The 17,200-nt window shown below is 46.6% G+C and overlaps 1 protein-coding gene across 7 annotated transcripts in view; it reads left to right on the forward strand.

Moving 5' to 3' along the window:
• Nucleotides 1-17,200, forward strand: part of APAF1 (apoptotic peptidase activating factor 1) — a 188,583-nt gene that overhangs the window by 95,742 nt on the left and 75,641 nt on the right. For all 7 annotated transcript variants that reach the window (XM_063927851.1, XM_063927855.1, XM_063927854.1 and 4 more), the window contains exon 12: nucleotides 13,167-13,351. In XM_063927851.1, the coding sequence (XP_063783921.1) occupies nucleotides 13,167-13,351 (185 nt within the window). Of the gene's footprint in view, nucleotides 1-13,166; nucleotides 13,352-17,200 lie in introns of those variants that run through there.

A 17,200-nucleotide genomic window follows, 5' to 3' on the forward strand; every position in this document is an offset into this window, starting at 1 on the left:
CAGTGGAAGCACCGATACTGCTCCCTCAACGTCCAGATCTGCTAATGCAGGGTCCTTGTTGTCACAGTCATCTGGATCGCCTGTCTTTGACGGCGTGGCTGTTGAAACCTCTATCTTAGAGGCTAAAGGGTTTTCGAATCAGGTAATCCAAACTATGCTTAGAGCAAGAAAGCCTTCTTCAGCTCGTGTGTATCATAGAATATGGCAAGCCTATATTCATTGGTGTACTGGAAAAAATTTCAATCCAAGATCTTTTAAAGTGTCCAGGATTTTGGATTTCCTTCAAGCAGGATTGGATAAAGGTTTGAAAGTTGCTTCCTTGAGAGTTCAAGTATCAGCGTTAACTGTATGGTTTCAGCGAAAGATTGCTGATTTACAGGATGTACGTACCTTTTTTCAGGGAGTAGTACATATTCAACCTCCATTTGTTCCTCCTGCAGCTTCCTGGGATTTGAATTTAGTTCTTAAATTTCTCCAGGGTCCTCTGTTTGAACCACTTAAGAGAGCAGATCTTAAATGGTTAGCGGCTAAAGTGCTTTTTTTTACTGGCAATGGCGTCAGCCAGAAGAGTGTCAGCTTTAGGAGCATTATCGTGTAAGTCTCCTTTCCTAAGTTTTTTTCCAGACAGAGCAGTTCTCAGAACGAGATCTAGTTATCTTCCAAAAGTGGTATCAAAGTTTCACCTGAATGAAGAGATTGTAGTCCCAGCTTTTCAGGTATCGGGACTATCTGCGGGAGAAGCATCGCTGGACGTGGTCCGAGCCTTAAGAATCTACATAGATCGTACTAGTGCCATCAGAAAAACAGATTCTCTCTTCATCCTCTACGGATTCCATAGAAGAGGATGGCTTGTTAGTAAACAGATGCTCGCAAGATGGCTCCGAATGGTAATATCAGAAGCTTATTCTCATGCAGATCTCCCTATTCCAGCTAATGTCTCTGCACACTCTACACGTAAGGTAGGTCCTTCTTGGGCAGCACAACAGGGTGCTTCAGCAGAACAGATATGTAAGGCAGCCACATGGTCTTCCATAAACACATTCATCAGACATTATGCCTTGGATACTTTTGCCTCTCATGACGCAGACTTCGGGCGAAAGGTCCTCCTGTGCAATCAGGAGCGTCCCCACCACTAAAATGGCTTTGGGAATCCCAATGTTATCCTGTGGATAATCCTGTGGACCCAGCCAGAGAAATATACGTTATGGTAAGAACTTACCGTTGATAACGTGATTTCTCTTATGTCCACAGGTATCCACAGGGATCCCACCCTGACGCATCTGATTTGAGGATCTAGACAATCACTAAAACCTCTTCCTTCTTGTATGGAAGGGTGTGCATGTGTGTTCTTATCGCCTAAACAGGTCTCTACCTGATGTTCCTGCCTAAAATCGCTTTGGAAAAAACTGATTTGACTGAGTCAGGGGGCGGGACTATATGGTGAAGGCCCCAATGCATCCTGGGAGGCCAGAAAGCTTGTGACCGTGTTGGTGCCATTTCCGCTATCGCGCAACTATATCCCGATGTTATCCTGTGGACATAAGAGAAATCACGTTATCAACGGTAAGTTCTTACCATAACGTATATTTCTCTAACGTCCTAGTGGATGCTGGGAACTCCGTAAGGACCATGGGGAATAGCGGGCTCCGAAGGAGGCTGGGCACTCTAGAAAGATCTTAGACTACCTGGTGTGCACTGGCTCCTCCCACTATGACCCTCCTCCAAGCCTCAGTTAGATTTCGTGCCCGGCCGAGGTTGGATGCACACTAGGGGCTCTCCTGAGCTCTTAGAAAGTTATAGTCTTAGAATTTGTTATTTTCAGTGAGACCTGCTGGCAACAGGCTCACTGCAGCGAGGGACTAAGGGGAGAAGAAGCGAACTCGCCTGCTTGCAGCCGGATTGGGCTTCTTAGGCTACTGGACACCATTAGCTCCAGAGGGATCGACCGCAGGCCCAGCCTTGATGTTCGGTCCCGGAGCCGTGCCGCCGTCCCCCTTACAGAGCCAGAAGCAAGAAGATGGTCCGGAAAATCGGCGGCATGAAGACATCCTGTCTTCACCAAGGTAGCGCACAGCACTGCAGCTGTGCGCCATTGCTCCTCATACACACTTCACACTCCGGTCACTGAGGGTGCAGGGCGCTGGGGGGGGGCGCCCTGAGGCAGCAATAAAAACACCTTGGCTGGCTGAAATACCTCAATATATAGCCCCTGGGGCTATATATGAGGTAAATACCCCTGCCAGAATCCCATAAAAAGCGGGAGAATAGGCCGCGAAAAAGGGGCGGAGCCTATCTCCTCAGCACACTGGCGCCATTTTTCCCTCACAGCTCGGCTGGAAGGAAGCTCCCTGGCTCTTCCCTGCAATTCTACAGTACAGTAAGAGGGAAAAGAGAGGGGGGGCATTAAAATTGGCACTGTATACAGTATATTATATAAAAAGCAGCTATTAGGGACATAACTCAGTTAGTCCCTGTATATATATAGCGCTCTGGTGTGTGCTGGCATACTCTTACTCTGTCCCCCCAAAGGGCTTTTGTGGGTCCTGTCCTCTATTTGAGCATTCCCTGTGTGTGTGGAGTGTGTCGGTACGGCTGTGTCGACATGTTTGAGGAGGATAATGATGTGGAGGGGGAGCAGATGCCTTTAGCAGGGATGTCACCCCCTGGGTGTCAGACACCTGAGTGGATGGTATTATGGCAGGAAATGAGTGCACGTATAGACTCCTTACATAAAAAATTTGACGACATGCCGACTGTGGGACAGCCGAGTCTTCAGCTCGTGCCTGTCCAGGTGTCTCAAAAGTCATCAGGGGCTCTGAAACGCCCGTTATCTCAGGTGGCACAAGTAGATGTCGACACGGATACTGACACCAGTGTCGACGACGATGAGTCAAATTTAATGCCCGTTAAGGCCATTCACTGCATGATTGAGGCAATGAAAGAGGTGTTAAATATTTCTGATTTACATCCAGGTACCACAAAAAAGGGTATTATGTTTGGGGAGAAAAAACTACCTGTAGTTTTTCCCCCGTCAGATGAATTAAATGAAGTGTGTGAAGAAGCGTGGGCTTCCCCTGATAAGAAATTGGTAATTCCTAAGAAGCTACTAATGGCGTTCCCTTTCCCGCCAGAGGATAGGTTACGTTGGGAAACACCCCCGAGGGTGGATAAGGCGCTCACGCGTTTGTCTAAAAAGGTGGCACTACCGTCCCAGGATACGGCCGCCCTTAAGGAACCTGCTGATAGAAAGCAGAAGGCGATCCTGAAGTCTGTATATACACACTCAGGCATTATACTCAGACCAGCTATTGCGTCAGCATGGATGTGCAGTGCTGCCGCTGCGTGGTCAGATAAACTGTCAGAAAATATTGACACGTTAGACAGAGACACGATCCTGCTAACAATTGACCATATAAAAGACTCAGTCTTATACATGAGAGATGCACAGAGGGAAATCTGCCGGCTGGCATCTAAAATAAGTGCATTATCTATCTCTGCTAGGAGATGCTTATGGACTCGCCAGTGGACTGGAGATGCAGATTCCAAAAGGCACATGGAAGTCTTGCCTTATAAGGGGGAGGAATTATTTGGGGATGGTCTCTCCGACCTAGTTTCCACAGCAACGTCTGGGAAGTCAGCATTTTTACCCCATGTCCCCTCACAGCCTAAGAAGGCGCCATTTTATCAGGTTCAGTCCTTTCGGTCCCAGAAAAACAAGCGGGGAAAAGGAGGGTCTTTTCTGTCAAGAGGCAGAGGCAGGGGAAAAAGGCTGCAGCAAACAGCAGGTTCCCAGGAACAAAAGTCCTCCCCCGCTTCCTCTTCCAAGTCCGCCGCATGACGGTGGGGCTTCACAGGCGGAGCCAGGTACGGTGGGGGCCCGCCTCAGGAATTTCAGCGATCAGTGGGCCCGCTCACAGGTGGATCCCTGGATCCTTCAAATAGTATCTCAGGGATACAGGCTGGAATTCGAGGCGACTCCACCCCGCCGTTTCCTAAAATCCGCCTTGCCGATTGCTCCCTCAGACAGGGAGGCGGTGCTAGCAGCGATTCACAAGCTGTATTCCCAGCAGGTGATAATCAAGGTACCCCTACTTCAACAAGGCCGGGGTTACTATTCCACACTATTTGTGGTGCCGAAACCGGACGGTTCGGTGAGACCAATTTTAAATTTGAAATCCTTGAACACATACATAAAAAAATTCAAGTTCAAGATGGAATCGCTCAGGGCGGTTATTGCAAGCCTGGACGAGGGGGATTACATGGTATCCCTGGACATCAAGGATGCTTACCTGCATGTCCCCATTTACAATTCTCACCAGGAGTACCTCAGATTTGTGGTACAGGACTGCCATTACCAATTCCTGACGCTGCCGTTTGGACTCTCCACGGCACCAAGGGTATTTACCAAGGTTATGGCGGAAATGATGATACTCCTTCGAAAAAAGGGAGTTTTAATTATCCCATACTTGGACGATCTCCTAATAAAGGCACGATCCAAGGAACAGTTGTTAGTGGGAGTAGCACTATCTCAGGAAGTGCTGAGCCAGCACGGCTGGATTCTGAATATCCCAAAGTCACAGCTGGTCCCCACGACACGTCTAATGTTCCTGGGAATGATTCTGGACACGGCCCAGAAAAAAGTGTTTCTCCCGGAGGAGAAAGCCAGGGAGTTGTCTTCTCTAGTCAGAGACCTCCTAAAACCAAAACAGGTATCGGTGCATCACTGCACGCGGGTCCTGGGAAAGATGGTAGCTTCTTACGAAGCAATTCCATTCGGCAGGTTCCATGCCAGGATTTTTCAGTGGGACCTGTTGGACAAGTGGTCCGGATCGCATCTTCAGATGCACCGTTTAATAACCCTGTCTCCACGAACCAGGGTGTCTCTTCTGTGGTGGCTGCACAGTGCTCATCTTCTGGAGGGCCGCAGATTCGGCATACAGGACTGGGTCCTGGTGACCACGGATGCCAGCTTACGAGGCTGGGGGGCAGTCACAAAGGGAAGAAATTTCCAAGGACTATGGTCAAGTCAGGAGACTGCCCTTCACATAAATATTCTGGAACTAAGGGCCATTTACAATGCCCTAAGTCAAGCAAAATCCCTGCTCCTACACCAGCCGGTGCTGATCCAGTCAGACAACATCACGGCAGTCGCCCATGTGAATCGACAGGGCGGCACAAGAAGCAGGACGGCGATGGCAGAAGCCACAAAAATTCTCCGATGGGCGGAGAATCATGTACTAGCACTGTCAGCAGTGTTCATCCCGGGAGTGGACAACTGGGAAGCAGACTTTCTCAGCAGGCACGACCTCCACCCGGGAGAGTGGGGACTTCATCCAGAAGTCTTCCAAATGATTGTAAATCAATGGGGTCGTCCACAGGTGGACATGATGGCGTCCCGCCTAAACAAAAAACTAGAGAAGTATTGCGCCAGGTCAAGAGACCCTCAGGCGATAGCTGTGGACGCTCTAGTGACACCGTGGGTGTACCGGTCAGTTTATGTGTTCCCTCCTCTACCTCTCATACCAAAGGTATTGAGAATAATAAGAAAGCGAGGAGTAAACACAATTCTCGTGGTTCCGGATTGGCCGAGAAGAGCGTGGTACCCGGAACCTCAAGAGATGATCTCAGAGGACCCGTGGTCTCTGCCGCTCAGACAGGACCTGCTGCAGCAGGGCCCCTGTCTGTTCCAAGACTTACCGCGGCTGCGTTTGACGGCATGGCGGTTGAACGCCGGATCCTGAAGGAAAAGGGCATTCCGGAGGAAGTCATTCCTACGCTTATTAAAGCCAGGAAAGATGTTACGGCAAAGCATTATCACCGCATATGGCGGAAATATGTTGCATGGTGCGAGGCCAAAAAGGCCCCAACAGAGGAATTTCAACTAGGTCGATTTCTGCATTTCCTGCAAGCAGGAGTGAATATGGGCCTAAAACTGGGCTCCATTAAGGTACAGATCTCGGCTCTGTCGATTTTCTTTCAAAAAGAACTAGCTTCAGTACCTGAAGTTCAGACATTTGTGAAAGGAGTGCTGCATATTCAGCCCCCATTTGTGCCTCCTGTGGCACCTTGGGATCTCAACGTGATGTTGAGTTTCTTAAAATCACATTGGTTTGAGCCACTAAAAACCGTGGATCTGAAATATCTCACGTGGAAAGTGGTCATGTTATTGGCCTTGGCTTCAGCCAGGCGAGTGTCAGAGTTGGCGGCTTTATCATGTAAAAGCCCTTATCTGATTTTCCATATGGATAGGGCAGAATTGAGGACTCGTCCCCAGTTTCTCCCTAAGGTGGTGTCAGCGTTTCACCTGAACCAGCCTATTGTGGTGCCTGCGGCTACTAAGGATTTGGAGGACTCCAAGTTGCTAGACGTTGTCAGGGCCCTGAAAATATATGTTTCCAGGACGGCTGGAGTCAGAAAATCTGACTCGCTGTTTATCCTGTATGCACCCAACAAGCTGGGTGCTCCTGCTTCTAAGCAGACTATTGCTCGTTGGATTTGTAGTACAATTCAGCTTGCACATACTGTGGCAGGCCTGCCACAGCCAAAATCTGTCAATGCCCATTCCACAAGGAAGGTGGGCTCATCTTGGGCGGCTGCCCGAGGGGTCTCGGCTTTACAACTTTGCCGAGCAGCTATTTGGTCAGGGGCAAACACGTTTGCAAAATTCTACAAATTTGATACCCTGGCTGAGGAGGACCTGGAGTTCTCTCATTCGGTGCTGCAGAGTCGTCCGCACTCTCCCGCCCGTTTGGGAGCTTTGGTATTATCCCCATGGTCCTTACGGAGTTCCCAGCATCCACTAGGACGTTAGAGAAAATAAGAATTTACTCACCGGTAATTCTGTTTCTCGTAGTCCGTAGTGGATGCTGGGCGCCCATCCCAAGTGCGGTTTATCTGCATTACTTGTACATAGTTATTGTTAACTAAATCGGGTTATTGTTGAGCCATCTGTTGAGAGGCTCTATTGTTTCATACTGTTAACTGTGTTTCATATCACGAGTTGTACGGTGTGATTGGTGTGGCTGGTATGAGTCTTACCCGGGATTCAAAATCCTTCCTTATTGTGTACGCTCGTCCGGGCACAGTACCTAACTGAGGCTTGGAGGAGGGTCATAGTGGGAGGAGCCAGTGCACACCAGGTAGTCTAAGATCTTTCTAGAGTGCCCAGCCTCCTTCGGAGCCCGCTATTCCCCATGGTCCTTACGGAGTTCCCAGCATCCACTACGGACTACGAGAAACAGAATTACCGGTGAGTAAATTCTTATTTTTTTATTTGTCTTCAGGGCTTTAGTTTTCTCTGTAGTATTGTCAAATGGCGCATACACATGGTGAGATTCGGGCTATGCCCGATTCTCTCTATGCGACAGGGACTAGATTGGTATCGCAAGCATATAATGACTGTGCTTGCGATACTGACTATGTACAATTTTGGCTAAGTGTAACTTTTGACTATCTTTTCTATGAGATAGTCAAAATTGACTTGCCTGCACAGTCTTTCTAGGCATGCGATGCCGACCGCGCGGGACCGCGCATTGGCATCGCATCGGGATCGCAAGGTGACTCTCACCTTGCGATCTGCACTAACTTTCTTTGCGATTTTGACTATATAGTCAAAATGGTAAAGAAATATCTCACTGTGTGTACACACCTTTAGTTTATAAAAAAAATTGTTTTGTTCCTGAACATAAAAAAGTTGCCTTACTATCTTACTGTAAAAGTTTTTGTTACTTTTTTGCAAGAAAAACAAAGGTCAATTTAAAAAAATAAGTCTGCTATGGTTCCAATTTGTTCTTATCATATTGCTTATTTTTCTCAAGAAACAGTATGGATCTTTGTATTGTACGACTGAAGTGGACGTATGATTTTTACATTACCTGTGAAAAAAATACATTGAGTATTTGTTTAAAACATCTGCAATATTATGGCCCTCATTCAGCTTCAGTTGCAGTTTTGCTAAAATAGCAAAACTGCAACTGGCTGCAATCGCATGCTGTGGGCCGCCCAGCATACAAATGCCCACCAGCGGGAAATCGCATAGCTGATTTGTGGAAGCCTGTGAAGTCAGGCGCAGGTGACATCACACAGCCGCACCAAACCCGTCCTCATTTTCATTGCCACCCCACAAACGCCTCTGCCTGTCTTATCAGGCAGAGGCGTCCGCATAACTGAGATGCGATCACACCTTACTGTGTGTGCACACGCAGTATGGCTGCTACGCGTGCGCACTGGACATTAATAGTTCGGTATGTGCCCATGCTGAATAAGGCTCTATGTCCTAAAGTTGGGTACACAATGAGCAACGTGTCGTCTGATCCAGCGGATTGGACCAACATATCGCTGAATTCAGCGCATATCGGGCAGTGTGTATGCCCAATAAGCATGTACCTGCGGTCGACAGCGACGTCATCAGATTTGATGTGCTGCACCTTGTATTCTAATGCAGGATGGAACAGTGATCATTCCCTCCTTCATTAACATCGCTCAATGTGTACCCAGGTTTTAATATGTTGGGCCGTCAGGCTGACATATTGGCTGCATACACATCACTCCAGTGTGTACCCAGCTTTAGTGTTACTTTTCTTGAATGTAGCTATTTTACCTGCTGTGCTATCTTTAAGTTAAGCGCTCTGTGCTGGTGAATTTTCCTCTGCAGTTTTATTTCTCTTACGTCCTAGAGGATGCTGGGGACTCCAAAAGGACCATGGGGTATAGACGGGATCCGCAGGAGACATGGGCACACTATAAGACTTTGAATGGGTGTGAACTGGCTCCTCCCTCTATGCCCCTCCTCCAGACCTCAGTTAGATTCTGTGCCCAGAGAGACTGGACACACACTAGGGGAGCTCTCCTGAGTTTCTCTGAAAAGACTTTGTTAGGTTTTTTATTTTCAGGGAGACCTGCTGGCTACAGGCTCCCTGCTTCGTGGGAGTGAGGGGAGAGAAGTCAGACCTACTTCTTCTGAGTTAAAGGCTCTGCTTCTTAGGATACTGGACACCATTAGCTCCAGAGGGTTCTATCACTTGGTCCGCCTAGCTGCTTGTTCCCGGAGCCGCGCCGTCAACCCCCTCACAGCAGCCAGAAGAAAGAAGCCGGGTGAGTATATAGAAGAACAGAAGACTTCAGTGACAGCAGAATCCTTCAGTAACGAGGTACAGCGCAGCGGTCGCGCTGCGCGCCATGCTCCCACACATACTTCCAACAACACTTACAGGGTGCATGGCGCAGGGGGGGGGGGCGTCCTGGACAGCATGTTACTGAAGTTTATACTGGCTAAAAAAAGTTTTATTATAAGTGCCTGGGCACTAAATATAAGCCCCCCCGCCAGTATAAATATTCAAAATTGAGCGGGACTACAGAGCACCGGGAGGGGGCGTGGCTTAGCCCTCACAGCTTACAAGCGCCATTTTCTCTCTTCACAGACTTGCAGAGACGCTGGCCCGGACCTCCACTCTCCTGATCAAGTACAGGGAGCAACAGGAGGAGGGAACAGTTATTTGGTGCTATTATAACAGCGCAGACATCTATTCTTTCTCAGTATTATATGGGCGCTGGGGTGTGAGCTGGTAAACTCCCTCTGTGTTTCTCTAACAGGCTTCCCTGTAGGTCTGTCCCCTATAGCCAGTGTGAATGTATGCATGTCGGTACGGTGTGTCGACATGTCTGAGGCTGAGTGTTCCTCCCCGGAGGAAGTTACTGGGGGCGCAGAGAAAGAATTGGGAGTGACTCTGTCGGCACCGCCGACTGCTGATTGGGTGAATATGTTGAATACATTGAATGCAAATGTGGCGTTATTGTCTAAAAGGCTGGATAAATCTGATTCTCTGACACAAACGTGGAGAAAATCCATGGAGGACGCCTTGTCCTAGGTAAAGGTCCCCTCAGGGTCACAAAAGCGTTCATTTACCCAGATAGCTGATACGGATACCGACACGGACTCTGACTCCAGTGTCGACTATAGTGAGGCCAGTTTATATCCAAAAGTGGTTAAGAGTATTCAGTACATGATTGTGGCTATTATAGATGTTTTACATATTTCTGAAGTACCTGCTGTTCCTGATACAAGGGTTTGTTTGTATAAGGGAAAGAAGCCTGAGGGGACGTTTCCCCCCTCTCATGAGCTGAACGCTCTTTGTGAAAAGGCTTGGGAATCGCCTGATAAACGGTGGCAGATTCCCAAGAGAATTTTTATGGCTTATCCTTTCCCCTTTGACGACAGGGAAAAGTGTGAGTCATCTCCCAATGTGGACAAAGCTCTGTCACGGCTGTCCAAGAAGGTGGCGCTTCCGTCTCCTAACACTGCTGTCCTCAAGGACCCTGCGGATCGTAAGCAGGAAACGACATTAAAGGCCATTTATGTCACTACAGGTGCACTCCTCAGACCTGCCGTAGCGTCGGCATGGGTAAGTAGTACTATTGCTAAGTGGGCTGATAATTTGACATCTGACATGGATACCCTGGATAGGTATAACATTCTTTTGACTCTCTGTTATATCAAGGACGCTGCAGCTTACCTAAAGGATGCAGCGAGGGATATTGGCCTCTTGGGATCAAGGGCCAATGCCATGGCAGTCTCGGCCAGGAGAGCGCTGTGGATTCATCAATGGAATGCGGATGCCGACTCCAAGAAAGCTATGGAAGCCCTCCCATATAAAGGTAGTGTCTTGTTTGGTGGCGGCCTCGCTGACCTTGTGTCTACCGCTACAGCGGGTAAGTCATCTTTTCTTTCTTATGTTCCAGCACAGCAGAAAAAGGCACCCCATTATCAGATGCAGTCCTTTCGGCCTAATAAATACAAAAAACGAAGAGGCTTCACCTTCCTTGCTTCAAAAGGTAGAGGAAGGGGAAAAAGGTCGCCTGCTGTGTCAGGCTCCCAGGACCAAAAGTCCTCCCCGGCCTCTGCCAAGTCCACCGCATGACGCTGGGGCTCCCCTACGGGAGTCTGTGCCGGTGGGGGCGCGTCTCCAACTCTTCAGTCAGGTCTGGTTTCACTCGGGCCTAGATCCTTGGGTTTTAGACATAGTGTCCCAAGGGTACAAACTGGAGTTTCAGGAGATGCCCCCCCCCCCCCCCCACCGATTTTTCAATTCAGCCTTGCCAGTTTCGATCCCAGAAAGGGAAGTAGTGAGTGCTGCGATACAAAAGCTGTGTCAACAGAGTGTTATTGTCCCAGTACCCCCGTCCCAACGGGGAGAAGGGTTTTATTCGAGCCTCTTTGTCGTGCCAAAGCCGGACGGCTCGGTCAGACCGATCCTGAACCTAAAATCCCTCAATCTGTATTTAAAAACTTTCAAGTTCAAGATGGAATCTCTTCGGGCAGTGATCTCCAGTCTAGAAGGGGGGCATTTTATGGCGTCAGTCGACATAAAAGATGCCTACTTACATGTCCCGATATATCCTCCACATCAAGCTTTCCTGTGATTTGCGGTGCAGGATTGTCATTACCAATTTCAGACGTTGCCGTTTCGGCTTTCCACGGCCCCGAGAGTCTTCACCAAATCCTAGCTCGAAAGGGTATTCCCGGGGAAGTCATCCCCACTCTCCTTAAGGCTAGAAAGGAGGTCACGGCGAAGCATTATCACCGTATTAGGAGAACATATGTGTCGTGGTGTGAATCCAAGAAAGCTCCTACGGCGGATTTTCAGCTGGGTCGTTTCCTCCATTTTTTTACAGGCAGGTGTGGATGCAGGCCTAAAATTGGGTTCCATCAAAGTGCTGATTTCGGCTTTATCTATTTTCTTTCAAAATTAATTGGCTGCCCTTCCTGAAGTTCAGACTTTTGTGAAGGGAGTGCTGCATATCCATCCTCCGTTTGTGCCACCCGTGGCACCGTGGGATCTTGACGTGGTGTTACAATTTCTTATGTGTCACTGGTTTGAACCCTTGCGAAAGGTTGAGTTGAAATTTCTCACTTGGAAGGTGGTCATGCTTTTGGCCTTGGCGTCCGCCAGACGGGTGTCGGAATTGGCGGCTTTGTCTCACAAGAGCCCATATTTAATTTTCCATGTGAATAGAGCGGAATTGAGGACTCGTCAACAATTTCTGCCGAAGGTGGTTTCTTCGTTTCACATAAATCAACCTATTGTGGTGCCTGTGGCTACGGATACCGTGACGGTGCCAAAATCTCTCGATGTCGTAAGAGCTTTGAAAATTTATGTCGCCAGAACGGCTCATGTTAGGAAAACGGAGGCTCTGTTTGTCCTGTATGCTTCCAACAAGATTGGAAATCCTGCTTCCAAGCAGACTATTGCACGCTGGATTTGTAATACGATTCAGCACGCTCATTCTACAGCTGGATTGCCGTTGCCAAAGTAATTGAAGGCCCATTCTACCAGAAAGGTGGGTTCATCTTGGGCGGCTGCCCGAGGGGTCTCGGCACTTCAACTTTGCCGAGCAGCTACGTGGTCGGGTTCAAACACTTTTGCTAAGTTCTACAAGTTTGATACCCTGGCTGATGAGGACCTCATGTTTGCTCAGTCGGTGCTGCAGAATCTCCCGCACTCTCCCGCCCGGTCTGGAGCTTTGGTATAGACCCCATGGTCCTTTTGGAGTACCCAGCATCCTCTAGGACGTAAGAGAAAATAGGATTTCAATACCTACCGGTAAATCCTTTTCTCCTAGTCCATAGAGGATGCTGGGCACCATCCCAGTGCGTACTGTTACTTGCAGTTGTATTGTTAGTTGTTGTTTTCGGTTACACGAAGGTTGTGTATCGGTTATGTTCAGCTTGTTGCTGTCTTTCGTTCATACTGTTATCTGGTATTCCTGGTAATCCAGTTGTACGGTGTGTTGTGGTGTGAGCTGGTATGTGTCTCACCCTTAGTTTAACAAAAATCCATTTCATCGAATTGTCCGTCTCCCTGGGCACAGTTCCTATAACTGAGGTCTGGAGGAGGGGCATAGAAGGAGGAGCCAGTTCACACCCATTCAAAGTCTTATAGTGTGCCCATGTCTCCTGCGGATCCCGTCTATCCCCATGGTCCTTTTGGAGTCCCCAGCATCCTCTACGGACTAGGAGAAAAGGATTTACCGGTAGGTATTAAAATCCTATTTTTGACTGTATTGTTTTTATAGGAATTAAAAACTGCCATGATTTAAAAACAGCTGTCCATTGTAGTTACCTCTGTTTTATTATTCACATGTTTAACATGGTCTTTTTAATTTTACAGGACAGCAAAGCGCGTGAGGATTTTCAAGAATTTCTGTCTGTCAATGGGCATCTCCTAGGACAGAACTCTCACATAAACATGGTGCAGTTGGGCCTTTCACAGCCTGATGATTCTGCAGTGTACAAACAGTCTATTCAACAAGCCAAAGAAGAAGTTAAACAAAATGCACTCTATGTCAACTGGATGTAAGTATCCTAAAACAAATCCCAAACTTTCATGAAAAAACATGACTGTCAAATCTCAGTTGTATGACTATTGGTTAGTAGATCACTGTATATCACTTAGACAATTGCATAACAGCTCTGATACCACACACATCATATGGTTGGCCAAAATGGACCCAATCCATCACTGAGGCCTATTAATAAAGTCCAGAGATGACTTCTATGATTTCAATCTGATCATGCACTGCTGACTATCAGATTTATTGCCCAGTATCAGCTGACTCTGTTTTGTTTTACTTGTGACACTCAAGATTATTATTTATTTTTTTCATGACTCCATATATTTCTAAAGACAATTTAAAGGGGTCAATTCATTTAAGAGCGAGTTGGGTACTGCAAGCAGTTTCCATAGTGAATTTGCACAGCAAATATTAATTTACAATTCAATTCCAAACTTGCTTTGTGTTCGTCCAACAAATTCATGGGTTTTTTTTCCTTCGTCAAAGTGGGGGGGACTGGACCATGGGTTGTAGGTTGGGACTGCAGAGCTTTCACTTAAATTAAATGAAACTGTATGCTCTTCCCCCCTACAACACCCAGCAAGCCTAAGTTCTTTATGTGCCTTCGGAGAAGGGCGCGTTTTAGGGGAGCTGCTGGGCTTCCCCCTGTTTTTTTTTTTTTTCTAACTTTGTTTTTCAATTTTACTACTTCAAGGTTGAAGGCGAGATCTAGGGACCTAATGGCTTTCGCGGTGGATGCCATGATTGTTCCGTTCGATCCCATTGTTGCCTAGGGTACTCAAGCGGATCAAGGATCAACGGGTGACTGTAATCCTAGTGGCTCTAGATTGGCCACGCAGGTCCTGGTATGCCGACGTTCTCAAAATGTCTGTAGGTCCCAGGTGGCATCTTCTGCTATGGCCAGATCTGCTGTTACAGGGTCTGTTTCTGCATGAGGACTTTCCTCGGTTGGTTTTAATGATGATTTTGAGACCGAGCTTTTAAAGGCTAATGGTTTTTCTCTTTCGGTATTCCATACTATGTTACCGGCACAGAAACCAGTTTTGTAAGGCAAATACCACAGGGTTGGAAGATTTACATCTTGTTTGAAGTGCGACTGGTTCATACCTCCAAGTTTCGTCACTCTCATTTCTTGGCCTTTAGGGGAGTTTGAGGCCAGATTATTATTTTGTTCTTTGAAGTGCAGATTTCAGCCATGTCAATCTATTTCCAGAGGTTTGGACCTTTTTTACAAGGTGTGTTGCATGTTCAACCACGGTTTCGTCAGCCTGTAGCTCCGTGGGATTTTAACCTGGTTCTCTCAGCTCTTAAGTGGGCTCCCTTTAAGCCTTTGGAGTCAGTGGACGTTAAATTTGTTACTTGAAAGCTGGTTTTACTTATGGCCATTGCCTCAGCTCTGTGGGTTCCAAGTTGTGTGCTTTGTCTTGCAGGCCACCATTTCGCATCTTTCATGATGATAGGGCGGTTCTACGTATGATTCCTTTGTTACAACCATAGGTTGTTTCATTTTCCACTTGAACCAGGAAATTGTCCTTATGTTATCTTTTCCATTTCACTTCTTCCCGGGACAATTTGGTTTTGCTAGACGTAGTCAGAACCCTGCGGACCTCCTTGGACAAAACTTTGTCTGTCTGACACACTTATTGTCTAAGAAGCTCAAAAACTGGTTGGCCTGCTACGAAGCAGACCATTGCGTTATCTCTCAGATCTTTTCTAGTGTGGGGAGGCCGGCATCAGACCAAATCTCAGAGCAATCTACTAAGGCGGTGGTGACGTCCAGGACGGCACGGAATGGGGCTTTTACGGAGCAGGTCTGTAAGGCATCTACTTGGTCCTCTGTCCACACGTTTGCTTGTTTTAATCATTTTCATGATTTTGTTTCCGGCAATGACTACCTTTGGCGGACAGTTCTCCAGTCAGGCAGCCTGAGCATTCCCTCCCCTGTAGGCTGCTTTTGAGTGTCCCATGGTTCACTGTCCATCATCCCTATTGATGGAATTAAGGAGATTTTTGGGTACTTACTGTTGGATCAAGCTTATGGACACTGCGTCCCTGCCTCATGCTCAGTCGTGCAGGGTTTTGTCTTGACCGTTGTTTTGCTACTGTTCTGTTTTATTGTTGTTCCAAAATGTTCACTGGGTCACTGCTTCTCCTTGCCGGGCTCTTTTAAAGTTGTACTGGCATGCTGGGCATTGCAAGGAGGGGGAGTGGGGGAGCTTAGGTGTTAAATTAGAGTTTAATTGTATTTAAGCGTCAGATCTGCAGTCCCTACTTATGCCCCATGGTCCAGTGTCCCCCAGCCTGATTCAGGGAAAAGGATTCAATGGTAAGCACCCAAAAATCTTTTTGTGCACCCTACCTGGGCAGGTGTAACGATAGGGAAAATATTTGAAAGTCAAAATGTCAATGCATAGTGCAGAGCCTCTGACACACCCCTCCCAATGAACAGTTATGCACTAGTAGAGGTTTAAATAGTGTAATTTGTCCAATAAAGACTAGTCTAAAAATCTAAAAAGCGCAATGGGTTAAATGCTGTGGGACGTGCATGTTAAGATGTTGTATTGATGGAATATGGGTTTTATAACTTTCATATTGGGAGCTTAAGTTTTTTGGTTTCTTTTTGTGTTTTATGTGATTTTTTCATTAAAAAAAAAAAAACTATTTTCTGTACACCAAAATATTGTATAGACTTACATTTGTGGAAAAACACTTGTTGCCTCTCGTTTTTCCATCATTAATAAAAATGCAGAAATTTGTTCTATTACAACTTTTAAGAACTTCTAGTACTTTCCTTATGGTCCGAACAGCCTTCTCTAGGTCCTGCTGTGTTACAGTAGTTGTCATTTTTTTTTGCAGTACAGAATGATTTCCCAACTTTTTTCATGTACTTCTGCCAGGTCACTTTTTTGAAGAAAGGGAGTGCGACCTCGCCACAAGTTCCACAAACAGCCATTTCCAGTTGAATTTCACATTTTGTGGGGGTGTGCATTACCACAATGTATGAGCGTTTTGTCATGCAGTTATGTTTTTACAAACTCGCATCTAATTGAATTGACCCCAAAGTACTGCATATACCGTACTTTGTTTCGCATTTTTCTTTTGCGTTTACTTATTTACAATTCTTCCTCTTCCAGCTTACATCCCATACCAAAGCTGATGTTTTGTTGAGGATGAACTTATAAATATGGTGACTTATAATGGTATAAGTGCATTTAATTTTTTTGGGGGGTTTGCAAAGAGTAATGAATGAGGGTGGCAATATAAAGAGGGATCACTGTATGTATTTGCAGAATCTAGTAAAATGCCACAAAGACATTATTTTTCACACCGGATACAGCTTTTCCTAAATACAAAAACACACACAAGAGGGGCTTATGTAAAAGCCTGCCACCTGCAGACTGTGCGGGAATTCTGGCAAGTCTACTGTATTTTTGAAGCCGTGATCATTTTAAAGGAAGAAACCAACTCGGTTTTGCCTTTTAAATGATTTCCACTTTAAAAATATGGGTAGACTCGCTAGAATTCCCACACATCCTTCAGCTTGCAAGCTATTACATAATCCCTAGAGACTTTTTTTTTTTTTCTTCTTCTTCTCTTTTAAATTCCATACAAGTCTGAGGGGAAGGCCTCTGTATGTTGCTTTGTGGCATGCAAGACGCATCCAAGAAGCTGGAAAAATGACATTTGTGTGGAAGTCTTTAGAAAGAAGATGTTTCTTTATAGCAACACCTGAAACTCGCTTTCAGTCAGTGCTGTGACTTCACATTTGCAAATATTATGGACCATAACAAAGGTAAAGTAACACTTCAGATCCATGACAGGTGGAAGAGAATCTCTAGTTGTTTGGTTT

The sequence above is a fragment of the Pseudophryne corroboree genome, chromosome 6 (genome assembly GCF_028390025.1).
Source record: "Pseudophryne corroboree isolate aPseCor3 chromosome 6, aPseCor3.hap2, whole genome shotgun sequence".
Taxonomy (NCBI): Eukaryota; Metazoa; Chordata; class Amphibia; order Anura; family Myobatrachidae; genus Pseudophryne; species Pseudophryne corroboree.